Source organism: Palaemon carinicauda, chromosome 1 (genome assembly GCF_036898095.1).
Source record: "Palaemon carinicauda isolate YSFRI2023 chromosome 1, ASM3689809v2, whole genome shotgun sequence".
In the NCBI taxonomy this organism is placed as follows: domain Eukaryota; kingdom Metazoa; phylum Arthropoda; class Malacostraca; order Decapoda; family Palaemonidae; genus Palaemon; species Palaemon carinicauda.
The window spans coordinates 22486552-22508248 of NC_090725.1; the positions used below are offsets into that span (position 1 = coordinate 22486552).

Here is a 21697-nt window from a genome sequence, read left to right on the forward strand (position 1 = left end):
CACGTGCAAGAGGAAAATACCAAGCTATCTGCCTTTTCCTCGTGCAAGAGGAAAATACCAAGCTATTTGCCTCTTTTTCGTACAAGAAAAAAAATACCAAGCTATCTGACTCTTCCTTGTACAAGAGAAAAATACCAAGCTATCTGCCTCTTCCTCGTACAAGAGAAAAATACCAAGCTATCTGCCTCTTCCCCCGTGCAAGAGGAAAATACCAAGCTATCTGCCTTTTCCTCGTGCAAGAGGAAAATACCAAGCTATCTGCCTCTTCCTCGTATAAGAGAAAAATGCTAAAGTATCTGCCTCTTCCTCGTACAAGAAAAAATAAAAAGCTATCTGCCTCTTCCCCGTGCAAGAGGAAAATACCAAGCTATCTGCCTTTTCCTCGTGCAAGAGGAAAATACCAAGCTATCTGCCTCTTTTTCGTACAAGAGAAAAATACCAAGCTATCTGACTCTTCCTCGTACAAGAGAAAAATACCAAGCTATAAGCCTCTTCCTCGTACAAGAGAAAAATACCAAGCTATCTGACTCTTCCTCGTACAAGAGAAAAATACCAAGCTATAAGCCTCTTCCTCGTACAAGAGAAAAATACCAAGCTATCTGTCTCTTCCTCGTACAAGAGAAAAATACCAAACTATCTGCCTCTTCCTCGTACAAAAGAAAAATACCAAGCTATATGTCTCTTCCTCGTACAGGAAAAAAATACCAAACTATCTGCCTCTTCCTCGTACAAGAGAAAAATACCAAGCTATATGTCTCTTCCTCGTACAAGAGAAAAATACCAAGCTATCTGTCTCTTCCTCGTACAAGAGAAAAAATACCAAGCTATCTGCCTCTTCCTCGTACAAGAGAAAAATACCAAGCTATCTGTATCTTCCTCGTACAAGAGAAAAATACCAAACTATCTGCCTCTTCCTCGTATAAGGGAAAAATACCAAGCTATATGTCTCTTCCTCGTACAAGAGAAAAATACTGAAGTATCTACCTCTTCCACGTACAAGAGGAAAATACCAAGCTATATGCCTCTTCCACTTACAAGAGAAAAATTCCAAGCTATCTGCCTCTTTCTTGTATAAGAGAAAAATACCAAGCTATCTGCCTCTTCCCCTTACAAGAGAAAAATACCAAGCTATAAGCCTCTTCCTCGTACAAGAGAAAATACTAAAGTATCCACCTCTTCTTCGTACAAGAGGAAAATACCAAGCTATCTACCTCTTCCTCATACAAGAGGAAAATACCAAGCTATCTACCTCTTCCTCGTACAAGAGGAAAATACCAAGATATCTGCCTCTTCCCCGTGCAAGAGGAAAATACCAAGCTATCTGCCTTTTCCTCGTGAAAGAGGAAAATACCAAGCTATTTGCCTCTTTTTCGTACAAGAGAAAAATACCAAGCTATCTGACTCTTCCTTGTACAAGAGAAAAATACCAAGCTATCTGCCTCTTCCTCATACAAGAGAAAAATACCAAGCTATCTGCCTCTTCCCCCGTGCAAGAGGAAAATACCAAGCTATCTGCCTTTTCCTCGTGCAAGAGGAAAATACCAAACTATCTGCCTCCTCCTCGTATAAGAGAAAAATGCTAAAGTATCTGCCTCTTCCTCGTAAGAGAGAAAAATACCAAGCTATCTGCCTCTTCCCCGTGCAAGAGGAAAATACCAAGCTATCTGCCTTTTCCTCGTGCAAGAGGAAAATACCAAGCTATTTGCCTCTTTTTCGTACAAGAGAAAAATACCAAGCTATCTGACTCTTCCTTGTACAAGAGAAAAATACCAAGCTATCTGCCTCTTCCTCGTACAAGAGAAAAATACCAAGCTATCTGCCTCTTCCCCCGTGCAAGAGGAAAATACCAAGCTATCTGCCTTTTCCTCGTGCAAGAGGAAAATACCAAACTATCAGCCTCTTCCTTGTATAAGAGAAAAATGCTAAAGTATCTGCCTCTTCCTCGTACAAGAAAAAATAAAAAGCTATCTGCCTCTTCCCCGTGCAAGAGGAAAATACCAAGCTATCTGCCTTTTCCTCGTGCAAGAGGAAAATACCAAGCTATTTGCCTCTTTTTCGTACAAGAGAAAAAAACCAAGCTATCTGACTCTTCCTCGTACAAGAGAAAAATTCCAAGCTATAAGCCTCTTCCTCGTACAAGAGAAAAATACCAAGCTATCTGTCTCTTCCTCGTACAAGAGAAAAATACCAAACTATCTGCCTCTTCCTCGTACAAGAGAAAAATACCAAGCTATATGTCTCTTTCTCGTACAAGAGAAAAATACCAAACTATATGCCTCTTCCTCGTACAAGAGAAAAATACCAAGCTATCTGTCTCTTCCTCGTACAAGAGAAAAATACCAAGCTATCTGCCTCTTCCTCGTACAAGTGAAAAATACCAAGCTATCTGTCTCTTCCTCGTACAAGAGAAAAATACCAAGCTATAAGCCTCTTCCTCGTACAAGAGAAAAATACCAAGCTATCTGTCTCTTCCTCGTACAAGAGAAAAATACCAAACTATCTGCCTCTTCCTCGTACAAGAGAAAAATACCAAGCTATATGTCTCTTCCTCGTACAAGAGAAAAATACCAAACTATCTGCCTCTTCCTCGTACAAGAGAAAAATACCAAGCTATCTGTCTCTTCCTCGTACAAGAGAAAAATACCAAACTATCTGCCTCTTCCTCGTACAAGAGAAAAATACCAAGCTATATGTCTCTTCCTCGTACAAGAGAAAAATACCAAGCTATATGTCTCTTCCTCGTACAAGAGAAAAATACCAAGCTATCTGTCTCTTCCTCGTACAAGAGAAAAATACCAAGCTATCTGCCTCTTCCTCGTACAAGACAAAAATACCAAGCTATCTGTATCTTCCTCGTACAAGAGAAAAATACCAAACTATCTGCCTCTTCCACGTATAAGGGAAAAATACCAAGCTATCTGTCTCTTTCTCGTACAAGAGAAAAATACTGAAGTATCTACCTCTTCCTCGTACAAGAGGAAAATACCAAGCTATCTGCCTCTTCCACTTACAAGAGAAAAATTCCAAGCTATCTGCCTCTCTCTTGTATAAGAGAAAAATACCAAGCTATCTGCCTCTTCCTCTTACAAGAGAAAAATACCAAGCTATAAGCCTCTTCCTCGTACAAGAGAGAATACTAAAGTATCCACCTCTTCTTCGTACAAGAGGAAAATACCAAGCTATCTGACTCTTCCTCATACAAGAGGAAAATACCAAGCTATCTACCTCTTCCTCGTACAAGAGGAAAATACCAAGATTTCTGCCTCTTCCCCGTGCAAGAGGAAAATACCAAGCTATCTGCCTTTTCCTCGTGCAAGAGGAAAATACCAAGCTATTTGCCTCTTTTTCGTACAAGAGAAAAATACCAAGCTATCTGACTCTTCCTTGTACAAGAGAAAAATACCAAGCTATTTGCCTCTTCCTCGTACAAGAGAAAAATACCAAGCTATCTGCCTCTTCCCCCGTGCAAGAGGAAAATACCAAGCTATCTGCCTTTTCCTCGTGCAAGAGGAAAATACCAAACTATCTGCCTCTTCCTCGTATAAGAGAAAAATGCTAAAGTATCTGCCTCTTCCTCGTACAAGAGAAAATACCAAGCTATCTGCCTCTTCCCCGTGCAAGAGGAAAATACCAAGCTATCTGCCTTTTCCTCGTGCAAGAGGAAAATACCAAGCTATTTGCCTCTTTTTCGTACAAGAGAAAAATACCAAGCTATCTGACTCTTCCTTGTACAAGAGAAAAATACCAAGCTATCTGCCTCTTCCTCGTACAAGAGAAAAATACCAAGCTATCTGCCTCTTCCCCCGTGCAAGAGGAAAATACCAAGCTATCTGCCTTTTCCTCGTGCAAGAGGAAAATACCAAACTATCTGCCTCTTCCTCGTATAAGAAAAAAATGCTAAAGTATCTGCCTCTTCCTCGTACAAGAGAAAAATACCAAGATATCTGCCTCTTCCACGTGCAAGAGGAAAATACCAAGCTATCTGCCTTTTCCTCGTGCAAGAGGAAAATACCAAGCTATTTGCCTCTTTTTCGTACAAGAGAAAAATACCAAGCTATCTGACTCTTCCTTGTACAAGAGAAAAATACCAAGCTATCTGCCTCTTCCTCGTACAAGAGAAAAATACCAAGCTATCTGCCTCTTCCCCCGTGCAAGAGGAAAATACCAAGCTATCTGCCTTTTCCTCGTGCAAGAGGAAAATACCAAGCTATCTGCCTCTTCCTCGTATAAGAGAAAAATGCTAAAGTATCTGCCTCTTCCTCGTACAAGAAAAAATAAAAAGCTATCTGCCTCTTCCCCGTGCAAGAGGAAAATACCAAGCTATCTGCCTTTTCCTCGTGCAAGAGGAAAATACCAAGCTATCTGCCTCTTTTTCGTACAAGAGAAAAATACCAAGCTATCTGACTCTTCCTCGTACAAGAGAAAAATACCAAGCTATAAGCCTCTTCCTCGTACAAGAGAAAAATACCAAGCTATCTGACTCTTCCTCGTACAAGAGAAAAATACCAAGCTATAAGCCTCTTCCTCGTACAAGAGAAAAATACCAAGCTATCTGTCTCTTCCTCGTACAAGAGAAAAATACCAAACTATCTGCCTCTTCCTCGTACAAAAGAAAAATACCAAGCTATATGTCTCTTCCTCGTACAAGAAAAAAATACCAAACTATCTGCCTCTTCCTCGTACAAGAGAAAAATACCAAGCTATATGTCTCTTCCTCGTACAAGAGAAAAATACCAAGCTATCTGTCTCTTCCTCGTACAAGAGAAAAATACCAAGCTATCTGCCTCTTCCTCGTACAAGAGAAAAATACCAAGCTATCTGTATCTTCCTCGTACAAGAGAAAAATACCAAACTATCTGCCTCTTCCTCGTATAAGGGAAAAATACCAAGCTATATGTCTCTTCCTCGTACAAGAGAAAAATACTGAAGTATCTACCTCTTCCACGTACAAGGGGAAAATACCAAGCTATATGCCTCTTCCACTTACAAGAGAAAAATTCCAAGCTATCTGCCTCTTTCTTGTATAAGAGAAAAATACCAAGCTATCTGCCTCTTCCCCTTACAAGAGAAAAATACCAAGCTATAAGCCTCTTCCTCGTACAAGAGAAAATACTAAAGTATCCACCTCTTCTTCGTACAAGAGGAAAATACCAAGCTATCTACCTCTTCCTCATACAAGAAGAAAATACCAAGCTATCTACCTCTTCCTCGTACAAGAGGAAAATACCAAGATATCTGCCTCTTCCCCGTGCAAGAGGAAAATACCAAGCTATCTGCCTTTTCCTCGTGAAAGAGGAAAATACCAAGCTATTTGCCTCTTTTTCGTACAAGAGAAAAATACCAAGCTATCTGACTCTTCCTTGTACAAGAGAAAAATACCAAGCTATCTGCCTCTTCCTCATACAAGAGAAAAATACCAAGCTATCTGCCTCTTCCCCCGTGCAAGAGGAAAATACCAAGCTATCTGCCTTTTCCTCGTGCAAGAGGAAAATACCAAACTATCTGCCTCTTCCTCGTATAAGAGAAAAATGCTAAAGTATCTGCCTCTTCCTCGTAAGAGAGAAAAATACCAAGCTATCTGCCTCTTCCCCGTGCAAGAGGAAAATACCAAGCTATCTGCCTTTTCCTCGTGCAAGAGGAAAATACCAAGCTATTTGCCTCTTTTTCGTACAAGAGAAAAATACCAAGCTATCTGACTCTTCCTTGTACAAGAGAAAAATACCAAGCTATCTGCCTCTTCCTCGTACAAGAGAAAAATACCAAGCTATCTGCCTCTTCCCCCGTGCAAGAGGAAAATACCAAGCTATCTGCCTTTTCCTCGTGCAAGAGGAAAATACCAAACTATCAGCCTCTTCCTTGTATAAGAGAAAAATGCTAAAGTATCTGCCTCTTCCTCGTACAAGAAAAAATAAAAAGCTATCTGCCTCTTCCCCGTGCAAGAGGAAAATACCAAGCTATCTGCCTTTTCCTCGTGCAAGAGGAAAATACCAAGCTATTTGCCTCTTTTTCGTACAAGAGAAAAAAACCAAGCTATCTGACTCTTCCTCGTACAAGAGAAAAATTCCAAGCTATAAGCCTCTTCCTCGTACAAGAGAAAAATACCAAGCTATCTGTCTCTTCCTCGTACAAGAGAATACCAAACTATCTGCCTCTTCCTCGTACAAGAGAAAAATACCAAGCTATATGTCTCTTTCTCGTACAAGAGAAAAATACCAAACTATCTGCCTCTTCCTCGTACAAGGGAAAATACCAAGCTATCTGTCTCTTCCTCGTACAAGAGAAAAATACCAAGCTATCTGCCTCTTCCTCGTACAAGTGAAAAATACCAAGCTATCTGTCTCTTCCTCGTACAAGAGAAAAATACCAAGCTATAAGCCTCTTCCTCGTACAAGAGAAAAATACCAAGCTATCTGTCTCTTCCTCGTACAAGAGAAAAATACAAAACTATCTGCCTCTTCCTCGTACAAGAGAAAAATACCAAGCTATATGTCTCTTCCTCGTACAAGAGAAAAATACCAAACTATCTGCCTCTTCCTCGTACAAGAGAAAAATACCAAGCTATCTGTCTCTTCCTCGTACAAGAGAAAAATACCAAACTATCTGCCTCTTCCTCGTACAAGAGAAAAATACCAAGCTATATGTCTCTTCCTCGTACAAGAGAAAAATACCAAACTATCTGCCTCTTCCTCGTACAAGAGAAAAATACCAAGCTATATGTCTCTTCCTCGTACAAGAGAAAAATACCAAGCTATCTGTCTCTTCCTCGTACAAGAGAAAAATACCAAGCTATCTGCCTCTTCCTCGTACAAGACAAAAATACCAAGCTATCTGTATCTTCCTCGTACAAGAGAAAAATACCAAACTATCTGCCTCTTCCTCGTATAAGGGAAAAATACCAAGCTATCTGTCTCTTCCTCGTACAAGAGAAAAATACTGAAGTATCTACCTCTTCCTCGTACAAGAGGAAAATACCAAGCTATCTGCCTCTTCCACTTACAAGAGAAAAATTCCAAGCTATCTGCCTCTCTCTTGTATAAGAGAAAAATACCAAGCTATCTGCCTCTTCCTCTTACAAGAGAAAAATACCAAGCTATCTGCCTCTTCCTCGTACAAGAGAGAATACTAAAGTATCCACCTCTTCTTCGTACAAGAGGAAAATACCAAGCTATCTGGTTCTTCCTCATACAAGAGGAAAATACCAAGCTATCTACCTCTTCCTCGTACAAGAGGAAAATACCAAGATTTCTGCCTCTTCCCCGTGCAAGAGGAAAATACCAAGCTATCTGCCTTTTCCTCGTGCAAGAGGAAAATACCAAGCTATTTGCCTCTTTTTCGTACAAGAGAAAAATACCAAGCTATCTGACTCTTCCTTGTACAAGAGAAAAATACCAAGCTATTTGCCTCTTCCTCGTACAAGAGAAAAATACCAAGCTATCTGCCTCTTCCCCCGTGCAAGAGGAAAATACCAAGCTATCTGCCTTTTCCTCGTGCAAGAGGAAAATACCAAACTATCTGCCTCTTCCTCGTATAAGAGAAAAATGCTAAAGTATCTGCCTCTTCCTCGTACAAGAGAAAATACCAAGCTATCTGCCTCTTCCCCGTGCAAGAGGAAAATACCAAGCTATCTGCCTTTTCCTCGTGCAAGAGGAAAATACCAAGCTATTTGCCTCTTTTTTGTACAAGAGAAAAATACCAAGCTATCTGACTCTTCCTTGTACAAGAGAAAAATACCAAGCTATCTGCCTCTTCCTCGTACAAGAGAAAAATACCAAGCTATCTGCCTCTTCCCCCGTGCAAGAGGAAAATACCAAGCTATCTGCCTTTTCCTCGTGCAAGAGGAAAATACCAAACTATCTGCCTCTTCCTCGTATAAGAGAAAAATGCTAAAGTATCTGCCTCTTCCTCGTACAAGAGAAAAATACCAAGCTATCTGCCTCTTCCCCGTGCAAGAGGAAAATACCAAGCTATCTGCCTTTTCCTCGTGCAAGAGGAAAATACCAAGCTATTTGCCTCTTTTTCGTACAAGAGAAAAATACCAAGCTATCTGACTCTTCCTTGTACAAGAGAAAAATACCAAGCTATCTGCCTCTTCCTCGTACAAGAGAAAAATACCAAATTATCTGCCTCTTCCCCCGTGCAAGAGGAAAATACCAAGCTATCTGCCTTTTCCTCGTGCAAGAGGAAAATACCAAACTATCTGCCTCTTCCTTGTATAAGAGAAAAATGCTAAAGTATCTGCCTCTTCCTCGTACAAGAAAAAATAAAAAGCTATCTGCCTCTTCCCCGTGCAAGAGGAAAATACCAAGCTATCTGCCTTTTCCTCGTGCAAGAGGAAAATACCAAGCTATTTGCCTCTTTTTCGTACAAGAGAAAAATACCAAGCTATCTGACTCTTCCTCGTACAAGAGAAAAATACCAAGCTATAAGCCTCTTCCTCGTACAAGAGAAAAATACCAAGCTATCTGTCTTTTCCTCGTACAAGAGAAAAATACCAAACTATCTGCCTCTTCCTCGTATAAGAGAAAAATACCAAGCTATATGTCTCTTCCTCGTACAAGAGAAAAATACCAAACTATCTGCCTCTTCCTCGTACAAGAGAAAAATACCAAGCTATCTGTCTCTTCCTCGTACAAGAGAAAAATACCAAGCTATCTGCCTCTTCCTCGTACAAGAGAAAAATACCAAGCTATATGTCTCTTCCTCGTACAAGAGAAAAATACCAAGCTATAAGCCTCTTCCTCGTACAAGAGAAAAATACCAAGCTATCTGTCTCTTCCTCGTACAAGAGAAAAATACCAAACTATCTGCCTCTTCCTCGTACAAGAGAAAAATACCAAGCTATATGTCTCTTCCTCGTACAAGAGAAAAATACCAAACTATCTGCCTCTTCCTCGTACAAGAGAAAAATACCAAGCTATCTGTCTCTTCCTCGTACAAGAGAAAAATACCAAGCTATCTGCCTCTTCCTCGTACAAGAGAAAAATACCAAGCTATCTGTCTCTTCCTCGTACAAGAGAAAAATACCAAACTATCTGCCTCTTCCTCGTATAAGGGAAAAATACCAAGCTATCTGTCTCTTCCTCGTACAAGAGAAAAATACTGAAGTATCTACCTCTTCCTCGTACAAGAGGAAAATTCCAAGCTATCTGCCTCTTTCTTGTATAAGAGAAAAATACCAAGCTATCTGCCTCTGCCTCTCACAAGAGAAAAATACCAAGCTATAGGCCTCTTCCTCGTACAAGAGAAAATACTAAAGTATCCACCTCTTCTTCGTACAAGAGGAAAATACCAAGCTATCTGGTTCTTCCTCATACAAGAGGAAAATACCAAGCTATCTACCTCTTCCTCGTACAAGAGGAAAATACCAAGCTATCTGCCTCTTCCTCGTATAAAAGAAAAATATCAAAATATCTGCCTCTTCCTCGTACAAGAGGAAAATGCCAGGCTATCGGCCTCTTCCTCTTCTGGTTAACACATTATAACGAAATACCTCAAATTCACAATCCCTAATCGCTGAAGCACTCGGCACGTAGCTGCAAGTGTTCTATGCCCTACTTGAAGTCTTAGTCTTTGTTCAGGGTTATTTACTGTAAAAACCCATTGTTTTTCAACCCTCAACCTAATATAACACCTTGATACGATGAATGATTATCATGTGCGTCTCATCTTAAAAGTTCCTATTCCATCCATATTTGAACTACTTCTTAGTCAAAGGGTAATAAAAACCTGATTATATTTTGGTGAATGATGCTCAACCTTTTTCCCCAGCAAAAAGATTAAATGATCAGGATAAATTTGACCACAGATTTTAAGAAAGCTTAATAGTGTTGTCTCTACAATTAGGCGGAATATTCATTGTATTGAATATGCTTCAAAAATAAAGAATCGTTGATAAGACATTGGTTTTTCGAAATATAGATGATAAAAAAGGCGAGATTATGGGAGTATCAATAACAGTCATTTCAAATTATTTCCTTTTCTAAAACATCAATAGAGATTCTTCTTCTTTCCACCGTTATCCCTCATTAAGGGCTCGCTTGTTAGATGCTCCCTCTCCAAAGCCTTCCTTCAAAGGCATCCTCTTCCACCAAACCTCTTCTCTCAATAGATTTCTTGGACGTTAAAGGAATAGTCTTAAATATGTGTTGGCTATTGAAAGTGTGTAAATTTCATTTAGGAGTATTTCTCAATTTGATATTAATGAATATGTAGGTTTGAGTCTGTACAATGTGCTTGAAAAGGCTGGGCTAGATATTTCACATGCACCCTTATTCATCTCCCAACTGCTTAAAACAAATTACAGTATATATACTGTAAATATGGATAATTTGCTTTGTATTATTTTTTCCAGAAAAAGCGGAAAAGATATTCACCCGTTATCCCAATTCTGGAATGCCCAACAAAAATCATAAATTAGTTGCTCAACTGACAAGTGTGTCACAGTGCGCCAAACTATGCATGGAAGGTGAGTTGCCTTATGCATCTGCTTTTTGTCTTATATAAAAAATGACAACAGAAAACAATATTACGTTGAACCCTTAACAACCTATGATATGGAGGTGATATTAAGTGATCATGATTATCAATTTCGTGGTCATCTTTTAATCACTGTAAAATTTGAAGCAATTTTATCATTTTAGAAATGGTTTAATTATTAGAAAATACTTCGGCTATTATCATCAGTATTATTATTGTTAATATTATCCTAATTATTTCCACCCTACTCAAACTGGCTTATTACTAATCTCTCTAGCAGTATTCATCTTTTCCTAATCACTTTGCTAAAATTACCTTTAGAAGAATAAATAGCTCCCATCACATCAATAATGAATGATTATAATGACACCCTATTGGATTGTGACTCTTCTCTCTGCAAACAGACACCGAAGAGACGTGCCAGAGTTATGATTTCTGCGTCCACTGTGGAGAGGACGACTATGATGTGTGCGGGGAGGACCATAAAGGTGGAATTAATATGTGCTTTGTGGGGAATCACCACCTCGGAGAACCTAATCTGAAGCTCTCTTCGGCCTATAGCTGTGATCATTACTCGCGTAAGTAGAAATGTAAAATTCTTCTTTCTGTTGTTCGGAAGTTTGTTTCAAAGTATCTGGAGTGTGGATAAGGAAGGACTAAATAAAGTAGTTTCGTTGAATATAAAAAAGGATATATTTAAATTTTTACATCTTAACCCCATTTCATACGACATTCTATCCTCATTGCTACTCTAATATAACAAAAGCCCAAATTTCAATGAAACGCTGCATATCAAACATCATTGTTGTACAAAACACAATGACACTTAATTCATTCAAAACATGCAGTAACATTTTCACAAAAAAGTGTTCTTGTTGAAAGGTGTAGATTTAAGGTAAAAAAAAAAAAAACTATAACTTTGTTTCAGAGACTCTTTCAGCAAAGGGAAAGGTATTTAGTTAACTTCCATTGCCAACATCCACACTTCATTTCCAGGCAAAATCATTAAATTTTACATCCAGATGTGATAGAGTTTGCATAAATAACAGAGCTAGAAGGACCAGGCTTTGGCTTACCGACATTACATAAAAATTTCTAGGAACTTTTCAGCTGTTGTTGAGTGCCCGCGCGTTTATTAACGAATCCTGAATGTCGTGGGGCTCTTCGCAAAACTTGAGAAATGGAAAAAGCAAAAGAAAATGAGTTCTGATGATGCATCATGTGTGTGTGTGAACATCAAAGATTTTTCTTAGACGTTTACATCATTAAGCATTTACTTCAGTAGGTATAATACTCCCCAAAACATCAGCAAAGCAATTCACATTATTTATTATTCATATTATGAAAGGTCTGTTTTATACAGTAAGTTACATCCGAAAAGCATAATTTTTAAAAGATGAATTTACCAGTCATGATTTTGTGGCTTGTCGCTATACCATCATTCCTGTTTTCACGGATTTGCGACAGCTTCCTTATACATTCTTTGTCAATCCTACTAGTTTTTCATTAAATAAAGCATATTAATACGATTGCTGATGAAAAATAATGTCACAGACAAAATGATAGTGGAACTTTGTATTCTATGTGTCAACAGTAGAATTTCTGTAAACAATTATTATTGCCAGGCAACTGGACACCTTTTTATCAGAAAACTTATTTTTACCCAGTTTATGCAAAAATCAACATTATTTGCATATCGTTTGTTACGTAGCTATGATCAAATTTTACATTTTATCCTCATTGCTATTTTAATTCAACAAAGTCCCCAATATGGCTTGCTCTTGTCACAGGTTTAAATTTCATTGAAACGCTATATTTCAAACTCCTTTGCTGTAACACATAACACACCACCACTCAAAAATCACCTAAAACCTGATATGAATTGCTCGAGAAGAACAGTAATTGTTTTTAGCATAAGAAAGACATCTGATGCAACTTGGATATAGAAATTACTCTTTTGTTTGGTCTGATATAACTTTTAACGACTCATCTAACACAAATATATGGATGAGACAATGCAAATTAACTTTCATTGACCATGTGTTTGAAAAGACAGGCAATAAATGTATTCAATTAAGGGAAAATTGCCTAATCTGATTTCCAAGATCTTTCACTCAACCAAATCGCTGTTCAGCCACTTCTAACTTTTCTTGGTCACTTTATAGCAAGGAAAAAAGAATATTTGCCTTTCGTGTTAAGAACGATAGATTTTGGTTTGTTCTAATTCCTCATACTATGATTATTCTTCGTAGAGAAAAGTCACGCTCCTAAAATGACGATTAGAATTGTTAAAGAGATTTGAGCAAATAATGAGTCTCCCATAACAGCAAATGCAGTCTTTTTATGTGAAGAAATGGCAAAAAAAAAAAAATTGAAATGCAATTAGTGATTGAATATTTCATATTAAAAGGTTGACTAATAAGAAAATATTTTAAAAAAGTGTTTCCCTTTTTATCTTTAATTGATATGAATTATATATATATATATATATATATATATATATATATATATATATATATATAAATATATATAAGAGTTGGGAGAGAGAGAGTGAAAATATGACTAAAACAACCTTTGATTTCCTCAGGTGATCTCTTCGGCGACCAAGATTATGCCTCGTGGATTGCCAGCCAGCGGAAAACCGACACCCCTTATACAGCAGGTAAGATTTCATTATTCTCATTTCCAAAGGGGATGGAAAAGATTTCATGTAAGTCATTTAAATACTTCTTTATAATTTCAAAGCCTTCTTTTTAAAATAGCCAGTTGCTCTATGGATTATTTTTTTCAGAAATAAATACTATGTGATAATTAAACCAACGTAATTTCAGTGCCAGGAGGAAGATTTTTTGTTCTTTTTTAAGAACAGAATATTAGGAAGATGCTGATGAGAACTTGAGAACCATCAATATTATCCATGAAGTATGCATGTAATTTCTCTCTCTCTCTCTCTCTCTCTCTCTCTCTCTCTCTCTCTCTCTCTCTCTCTCTCTCTCTCTCTCTCTCTCATACAACCATGACATTATTTTCTTGACAGGGCATATAGTTTAGTAGCAAAGATTATCCAAAATTTCTAACAGAATGGTGGTACTACTCAATTAAAAAAAATCAAAATAAAGGCTATCTAGAAACTCTAGTTTTCACTACAATTTTCAGTTGCGAATTCGAATACGAATTAATGTAAACAAGGGACTTGTTTGTAGTAAAAGGCGTAAAAATTTTTTGCCATTTCCAGACCAATATAGCAATTCATATAGCTTTTTAAATTGTTAATGTACCCACTTCATCTTTTTTTAAATATGGTGATATTTTACGTTCTTATTTGAATAGGATAAAAAGTATGTTATTTAACTCTACATTTAAACTAATGGGAACGAAATACCGAAGTGAATGTCCTGGCATGTAGGAATACCAGTTAGTAGTTTTCTATTACTCGGCAGATCGTTAGTGTAATCCTTGAGACGCCTATTATCGTATAATAAAGGCATCAAGAGGAGAGATTACTGAGAAGTGATCTTCTAATTTCATTTTTATTCAATCATGTTTGTTATATAAATTGTTTTACCGTATGATTTGTTCTTTTCTACTTCCAGTATTTATCTTCTTGAAGAAGAACTCATTTGAAAAATGTTTGTTGGTTCTAGTTTAAGCTGGCTTTATACCTACACAGGCCTCTTGTTCATATTGGAGGACCCTCTAGAGTCTAGTGGGATTTAAATGCAATAGAGAAAACAAGGTCGTAATACCTTCAAATACTAGATACTTGAGATAGCCTTGTTATAGCTATTGGGGATAAGAAGGAAAATAAATAAATCTTAGAGAAAATGTGCTTTAAAAGAAAGAAGATTCATGTCTATATCATAAAAATGCAATATTAGCCATAACAGAAGTCGGGGCTTCAGTATATTACGTATGCCTCAATACGGCAATCAATTTCCATATTTTTTTTCTCTCTTTTCTAGGTTCTATGGCAGGGTTAGCTTTCGGAATGATATTCCTTGGAATTGCTCTGGCACTTGGTTTTCTTTACGTGATGGCGAAGTCCAGTCCAGGGACCTTACCAGAACCTATGACCTTGAAAGTCGGAGCTTCCAAGCCCTCGGTTGGTCCTCAGTCCAGTATGAGCTATGGAGAAGTATCTGGTACAGCAGGGGAGTCTGACATTTGATTCCTGTTCTTCAGTGAAATTGTAATTTTATGAAACTATTTCCTTTCTTCTCGGTAAGATGAACAGAAAATGATTTGGCTCCTTTCGTTGCTATGGCGTCATGAGAGCACATTTCAGTGCACATTGCCATTTTTTTCTCCATTTGGCAAGGCCTTAATCACAGCTTTAACTTCCATATAAGACTATATGTATAAAAATTGATCCTTTCTGTTTGTAAACAATGTTAATAAAGTTGATTAAAAATTTAACTCCAAAACAATGGAATATGGAATAGTTATTTCCCTTCAAATTCTATCTCGGATGTAACTCGCATTTCAAAATTCCTCCTACAATGAAAAAATGCTAGCGTAAAAACAGCCCACCAGACTCACAAAAGAATTAGTATACACCCGTAAACATACGTATGATTCCAACAAAACCTAAACATTTATTGGAAAATGCTGAAAAGCTATCTGGGAAATGTTGTGCACAGCCCAGCAGAATAGTCTGCATGTTTTCCCCTAAAATACACAATTCCTGCTAGTTATAATGTCATAAGAATAAATCTCTGTCGACCAATAATATGCAAAACAGTATTCACATCTGTTGACGGAAACCATATTCCTTTCGTCACCATTGTTTCCTGCATGATATCCCACTGTCGACAGTTACAGAAGAAATGGCTGAAGTCTCAATACCTGTATATACAAACTTAATTGTTCACATTTGCCTGTGTCCGCCCAAAGCTTGACGATTTACCTCCCGTTCAATTCCTGACTATTGATGACCTGCTAAATGAGTGTCACAGTTATGGACAAATAAGTTTTCTTTTTTTTCAACGAGCACTATTGGTATTTTATATAACTGTCTATAGGACAAAAATATCTAAACACACACACACACACACATATATATATTTATATATATATATATATATATATATATATATATATATATATATATATATATATGTATGTGTGTGTATGTATGTATATATATACATAACTATATATATATATATATATATATGTGTGTGTGTGTGTGTGTGTGTGTGTTTCTAAAAAAATGCCCGTAAAAGAAACTAAAGATATCAAATTAGTCGCTATATTTCGGCTAATACATGTTTTGGGCTAATAGCTGTGGAGATTTTAATGTCTTCAACAATCTAAATTCTCTATCCCCAAGCATAAAGTTCAAAACCTAATGAAAAAAAAAAAAATGAAAAATTATCCCTTTTTGTACATATTGATTATAAGGGAATCCTCAAGATACAACTTCCCCGTGTAGAGAAAACCAAATTCTTTTTCTGTTTCCTACATTAATTGCCTCAGTTACCATGATAATTTTATAAAGATTGGAATAGCTTGCAATTTTTCTCTTAAAGGATTGAGTATTCTTCCCAAGCCTACTTAACTAAAGAATTTGAAATTATCCGACAACAACTCGCCCGGCTACTCTACACGACGTATGCCATAGAAAAAGCCATCAACAAAGCCAATGCAATATATTGTAGGGATCATGCAAATACCAATCAAAGAGATTTGAAAATAAAGTAAACTTCCCATATACATAAAGTATCAAAAATATAACAAATATTGTTAAAATTGAGAATCCCTTGGTTTTTCATATCTCAACACCGCAGGAAGCGCCCTCATTAATGTTTACCAAAACAAAATATCAAGTTTACTGTACGATGTACCAAACTGCTAATTCAAGAATGTTTTATTACCATAAAGTGAAAAATCTGATTTTGAGTTCCTTCATTAAAGCCTGGTTGATTGATTTGAGACTTTCCGGCCTTCTGACATTAAAGCCTGAGATAATTTGGTTAAACGCAACAAATCAAACGCCATCTTATGAGTTTTTTATGTGAATGTTATTACTTTTAATACTGCAGTTTCAGCTGCCAAAGCTTTAAATGTTATACTGTAATGATAAGGTTATTTTAAATTTAGTATTGCATGCTGAATTGTTTAACGTAAACTATCCAAATGATGATGGCTCGTATTATGTACCTACTATGTTTGAGGGTTTATCGCATGAGAATACTAAGATAGATGGTCTCAATATAGTTTTGTAGTTAGAAAGTTAGAAACATTGTATAGTATATCTCTCGGCATCCTAACACCCCTCAGAGGAAGGTTGGAGCCATTAAAAGGGGAATTCTAAAAAAAACGTGAAATGGTATTTTAATTAAGGTGAGTAATGTTGTTTAAATTAACATGCTAAATAAATTCTGACCGAATGAAGACGGGAATGTAAGTTCAGTATCTCCACATCGTTTATATATATATATATATATATATATATATATATGTGCATAACAGAGATTTATATGATTATATATCATATATGTCATGCTATTGATTTTCTATCCCACGCTTTTTCTGAATCTAATGATATGGACCATGCTCATTCATGTGTTAAACTTGATCAAATTCGTAATTCAATGTTTGGAATGATTTTGATGTGGCCACGGGTCAGGTTCTTGATGACTAATTGTACTATTGATAACTATTGTTTTAATTGGAGGGAAGTTATATTCTCAACTGTAGGGGCTGCCCTCAATATTCTTTTGGAAAAGAGGTGGTAAACAAGATGCATGAATTTCACCACATATATTATATATAAATATATATATATATATATATATATATATATATATGTATATATATATATATATATATAAATTTATATATATATATAAATTTATATATATATATATATAAATTTATATATATACATATATATATATATAAATTCATATATGTATATATATGTATATATATATATATGTGTGTATATATATATATATATATATATGTGTGTGTGTGTGTGTGTGTATATGTGTGTGTATATGTGTGTGTCATGTAATATAATGACATGTATTGTAACTCTCGCTGCGGCTTGTTAACAAAGCAATAACGTAGCAGAGATTTTGGCTACGGCAGTCGGAAGCTCGTGAGCAAGCAAAGAGGTGCTCTGCTTTGAGGAGTAGTGGTGCCGTATAAGGACGTGGTCCAGTAGCCCTTACACAAACTGAAAGAACCCCAAGGTAATATTCGTGATATATTGTTATGTTCTATGGTTATTTTATATTGTATATAGAAAGTGTGTAATATTATTATTTGTTTACGTGAGTAATTTTGTTTTAGGAGCGGGCAGCATTTATCGTAATACGTCTTGGGTGGTGATACCTTTTGTTAAGTGTGCGCTATCTCTCCGTGGGTTTCTTTTAGTTAACCTTATAATTTTGTTTGATATGTTAGTGAAATGTGAATAGAAAGTATTGAGGTTTTGTGTTGATACCTTAGTTTAGGGAAACTGTTATTGGCATTGTAAAATAATTTTGTTTTCTGTTTTCTTTTAGGTGTTGACCGAAAGTCGTGTACCGACTATTTTTCCTTGGTCAATTTGATTACAAGTTATACTTTGCTGTGTGTTCAATTTGTATTTGCGTGTTGGTTTGTTATTGTTTAGGCTTAAGGTTTTTTGTAATAAAGGCATAATTTCTTTAAAGAAAATATTTTCCTTTCTGCACTAAAACCACTTGTCATTTATGTGATCCTTGTTTAAAGGAAACGGTCTACTTCACCTTTGTGAATTAAGCCATAACAGGCTTTGACTATAAAATTCATGTGACAATTTGACGTCCGAACAGGGACCGTTCATTCATTTACAAGACTATGGTATATTGCAAATAAGAATCTGTAAAGCTTTTGGATACGAGTACCTTAAAAGAAATTTAGTTTGGGGAAGGAAATGGGTTACGATGTTGATAATTTAAGGGATTTTGTTGAAAAAGAAAGACTTACTTCAAGAAAGGGCATTAGAAACGGATATGGAAAGAGAAGAGAGGGCAAGGGAGAGAGAAGAAAGGGCAGTTGATAGGAAATGCGAAAGCAGCCATTCGAAGTGGGAACGATTAAAGTCACAGATGCAGGGAAGTGAAAAAAAATTCTTGTTTGGGTTCTGGTTTGTGTAAACCTTCTCTACCAAAACTGCCTATTTTTAATGATATAACTGATAGTATTGACGCCAATATTTTAAGATTTGAAAGTTTAGCCGTTAGTACTGGCTGGAGCAAAGACATTTGGGTTGTTAGTTTGGCATCATTATTGCAAGGGAAAGCTTTAGAAACTTGCCAGCACCTTTCACCTGTTGAAGCTAAAGATTTCGATTATGTTAAAGAGGCATTATTGCGTTGTTTTCAGTGTACTTCGGAAGGATATAGTATGAGATTTCGTAACTGTAAATTCTTTAAGAACAAGACCTCTCAGCAATTTTGGAATAGATTGAAAAATAACCTTAAGAGGTGGGTGGAATTAGCAGATTGTGAAGAAACATTTGATGACTTGTTTGATTTAATTATAATAGAACAATTTTTAAATGCTTATGACAGAGAAATGGTTGTATTTTTGAAGGAACAGGAAATGAAAACATTTGATTAAGTTGTAAAATATGCCGAGATGTGTATGGAGGCCCATTTAGATTATGGCAAAAAGGGTTTAAGTGGTAGTCATGAAAAGCACGATGCCTCTGCGAGTGAAGTTACCACGGGGGATAGTAAATGGCAAACGGATGCCGAGAGTGATAGGAAAGTTACGGCACGAAATTGTTAAGTATGTGGTCGTGGTAATCACCTTGCTAGAGATTGTTTCGAAACGTTTGGGTGTCCACAACGTTAAGGTGCTAGTAAAGGTGCGACAGAGAAAGCGGCTGTGGTTGTACGAGTAAGGGTGCGACAGAGAAATCAGCTGTGGTTGGTCATGGGGGTAAGTTAATGGTGGATAAAGGTACAGTGAAAGGAGTAGAGGTTAATGCATTTCGTGATCCTGGTTGTACCACGGTATTAGTCAAAAGGACTTTAGTACCGAAACACAAGTTTACTGGTAAGTATGTTGACCTTTAAATGGCTAATAACCAAGTATTTAGATATCCTGAGGCTATTGTTGATGTCTCGCCATATTTTACGGGCGAATCCTTGGCTGTCTGCATGCCTGATCCTATTTATGATTTAGTGATCTGAGCAATTGATGGTTAGTGCTGTTACCACCCGACTGCTGTATCAAATGCAAGAGAAAAAATTAAAAGGGACCGTCAAAGCTTAAGGTCAAGGAAGTTATAGATTTAATCCAGAAAGAATATATAGAGAAATTACAAGCGGAAGATGGGACGCTAAAAAAGGGTTTTTGAGTATTGGAAGTCAAATGGGGTCTTTGTGAACAATGAAAATAAAATCTCATTGTTTCGTTATTAAGAAAGGTATCTTATATTGTCGAGTGCAAAATGAAGGCAATGTTAATGATCAGTTAGTTGTTCCTGATATATTTCGTCATGCAGTAATAGAATTGGCTCACGATACTTTAATGAGTTGACATTTAGGAATACGGAAAACCACCGCACGTATACAAAGTAATTTTTATTGGCCAGGTATGTCAGTGTAGATAACAAGATTTTGCAGGACATGTGACGCTTGTCAACGCACGGTTGACAAGGCAAGAGTTAAAAAGGTGAAGTTGGGAAGAATGCGCCTGATTCAAGAACCATTTCAGCGAGTTGCGATGGACATTGTGGGTCCGATTGAACCCCTTGCCAGCGACGGATCGAGATATATTCTCACCATTGTTGACTATGCTACCCGTTATCCTGAGGCAGTAGCTTTGAAGAATATAGATTCGGTTTCTGCGGCTGAGGCTTGCTGTCGGTATTCAGTCGAGTGGGAATTCCAAAGGAGGTGTTATCTGACAGGGAACATAGTTCACCTCGGAAGTAATGCGTGAATTTAATCTTTTATTATCTGTTAAGAGTATTACTACTATCCCATATCATGCTATGTGTAATGGTTTAGTAGAAAAATTTAATGGAGTGTTCAAAGAAAATGCTCAGACGTATGTGTACAGAACAACCAAGATGTGGCCTAGGTACATTGATGCTTTATTATTTGCATAGCGTGAAGTTCCGCAGCCTAGCACCAAATTCTCAACAGTTGAGTTAGTATATGGTCATACTGTAAGGGGACCACTTAGTTTATTGAGAGAGCTGTGGGAAAATGAAGTCAATGCGATTGAGGATAGCACGAGGACCACGTACGAGTATGTAGTAGACATGAGAGAGGTTACAGGATACATGTAGGCTGGCTCAAGAAGAGTTAGAGAGGGCTAGAGATAAGTATCAGTGTTACTATGATAATAATGCTTGTAAAAGGGAAATAAATGAAGGGGACAAGGTCCTGTTACTGTTTCCCACAAGTAACTGTAACAGTGGCGTAGCTAAGGGTGGGCACGTGCCCACCAATGGGAATCCTGTGCCCATCCACTGGCCATGGCCTCACCAAGGCACCTCCTTGACGAAATAGGTTCAAATATGATAAATATTTTCCCCAGTAGGAATATGCCTCATTATTTAAAAAATCTGAGAAGTGATAGAATAATATTCATTGTGTAATGAAGTGTTATCAGTTATAGGCTACATATATCTCATTGCAATACGTTCACTGTTTAGAGATAGATATTCAATTTTTTTTTGCGTGGTTGTTTCTATATCCGGAATGAAGAAGAAATGATAGTGAGTATTTACACATGAACTCTTACAACAATAAAGTATTTTGCATTTGTGCAAAGATATTTACAAACATTTATATATATATATATATATATATATATATATATATATATATATATATATATGTATATGTATGTATATATATTATATATGTACATATATACATATATATATATATATATATATATATATATATATATATATATATATATATATATATATATATATATATATATATATATATATATAACTTAGCCGGTGAATATATAATAGCTGCTGCTCCAGCGGCTCGACAGAAAACACACACAAAAACTCGCGAGCGATCGCTATGAAGGTTGCGGGTGTGCCCACCAGCGCCAACTATCGGCCAGATACCGCATATACATGTAAACAGACCCAATTTTTTCTCTGTCGGCCTTAACGACAAGACGTATCAATACTCGCTGTATAACCTGGAGTTTTCTCAACATATTTGGTGAAGTACTTCCTTTTGGTTTGAGCTTTCGCAGT

The 21697-nt window shown here is 36.7% G+C and overlaps 1 protein-coding gene across 2 annotated transcripts in view; it reads left to right on the plus strand.

The window, feature by feature from the left end:
- Positions 1–14903, plus strand: part of LOC137647243 (uncharacterized) — a 194367-nt gene extending 179464 nt beyond the window's left edge. For both annotated transcript variants that reach the window (XM_068380642.1, XM_068380633.1), the window contains exons 21-24: positions 10352–10465; positions 10881–11054; positions 13064–13138; positions 14439–14903. In XM_068380642.1, the coding sequence (XP_068236743.1) occupies positions 10352–10465; positions 10881–11054; positions 13064–13138; positions 14439–14644 (569 nt within the window). In that variant the 3' untranslated portion in view covers positions 14645–14903. The remainder of the gene's footprint in view (positions 1–10351; positions 10466–10880; positions 11055–13063; positions 13139–14438) is intronic.
- The last annotated feature ends 6794 nt before the right edge of the window (positions 14904–21697 follow it).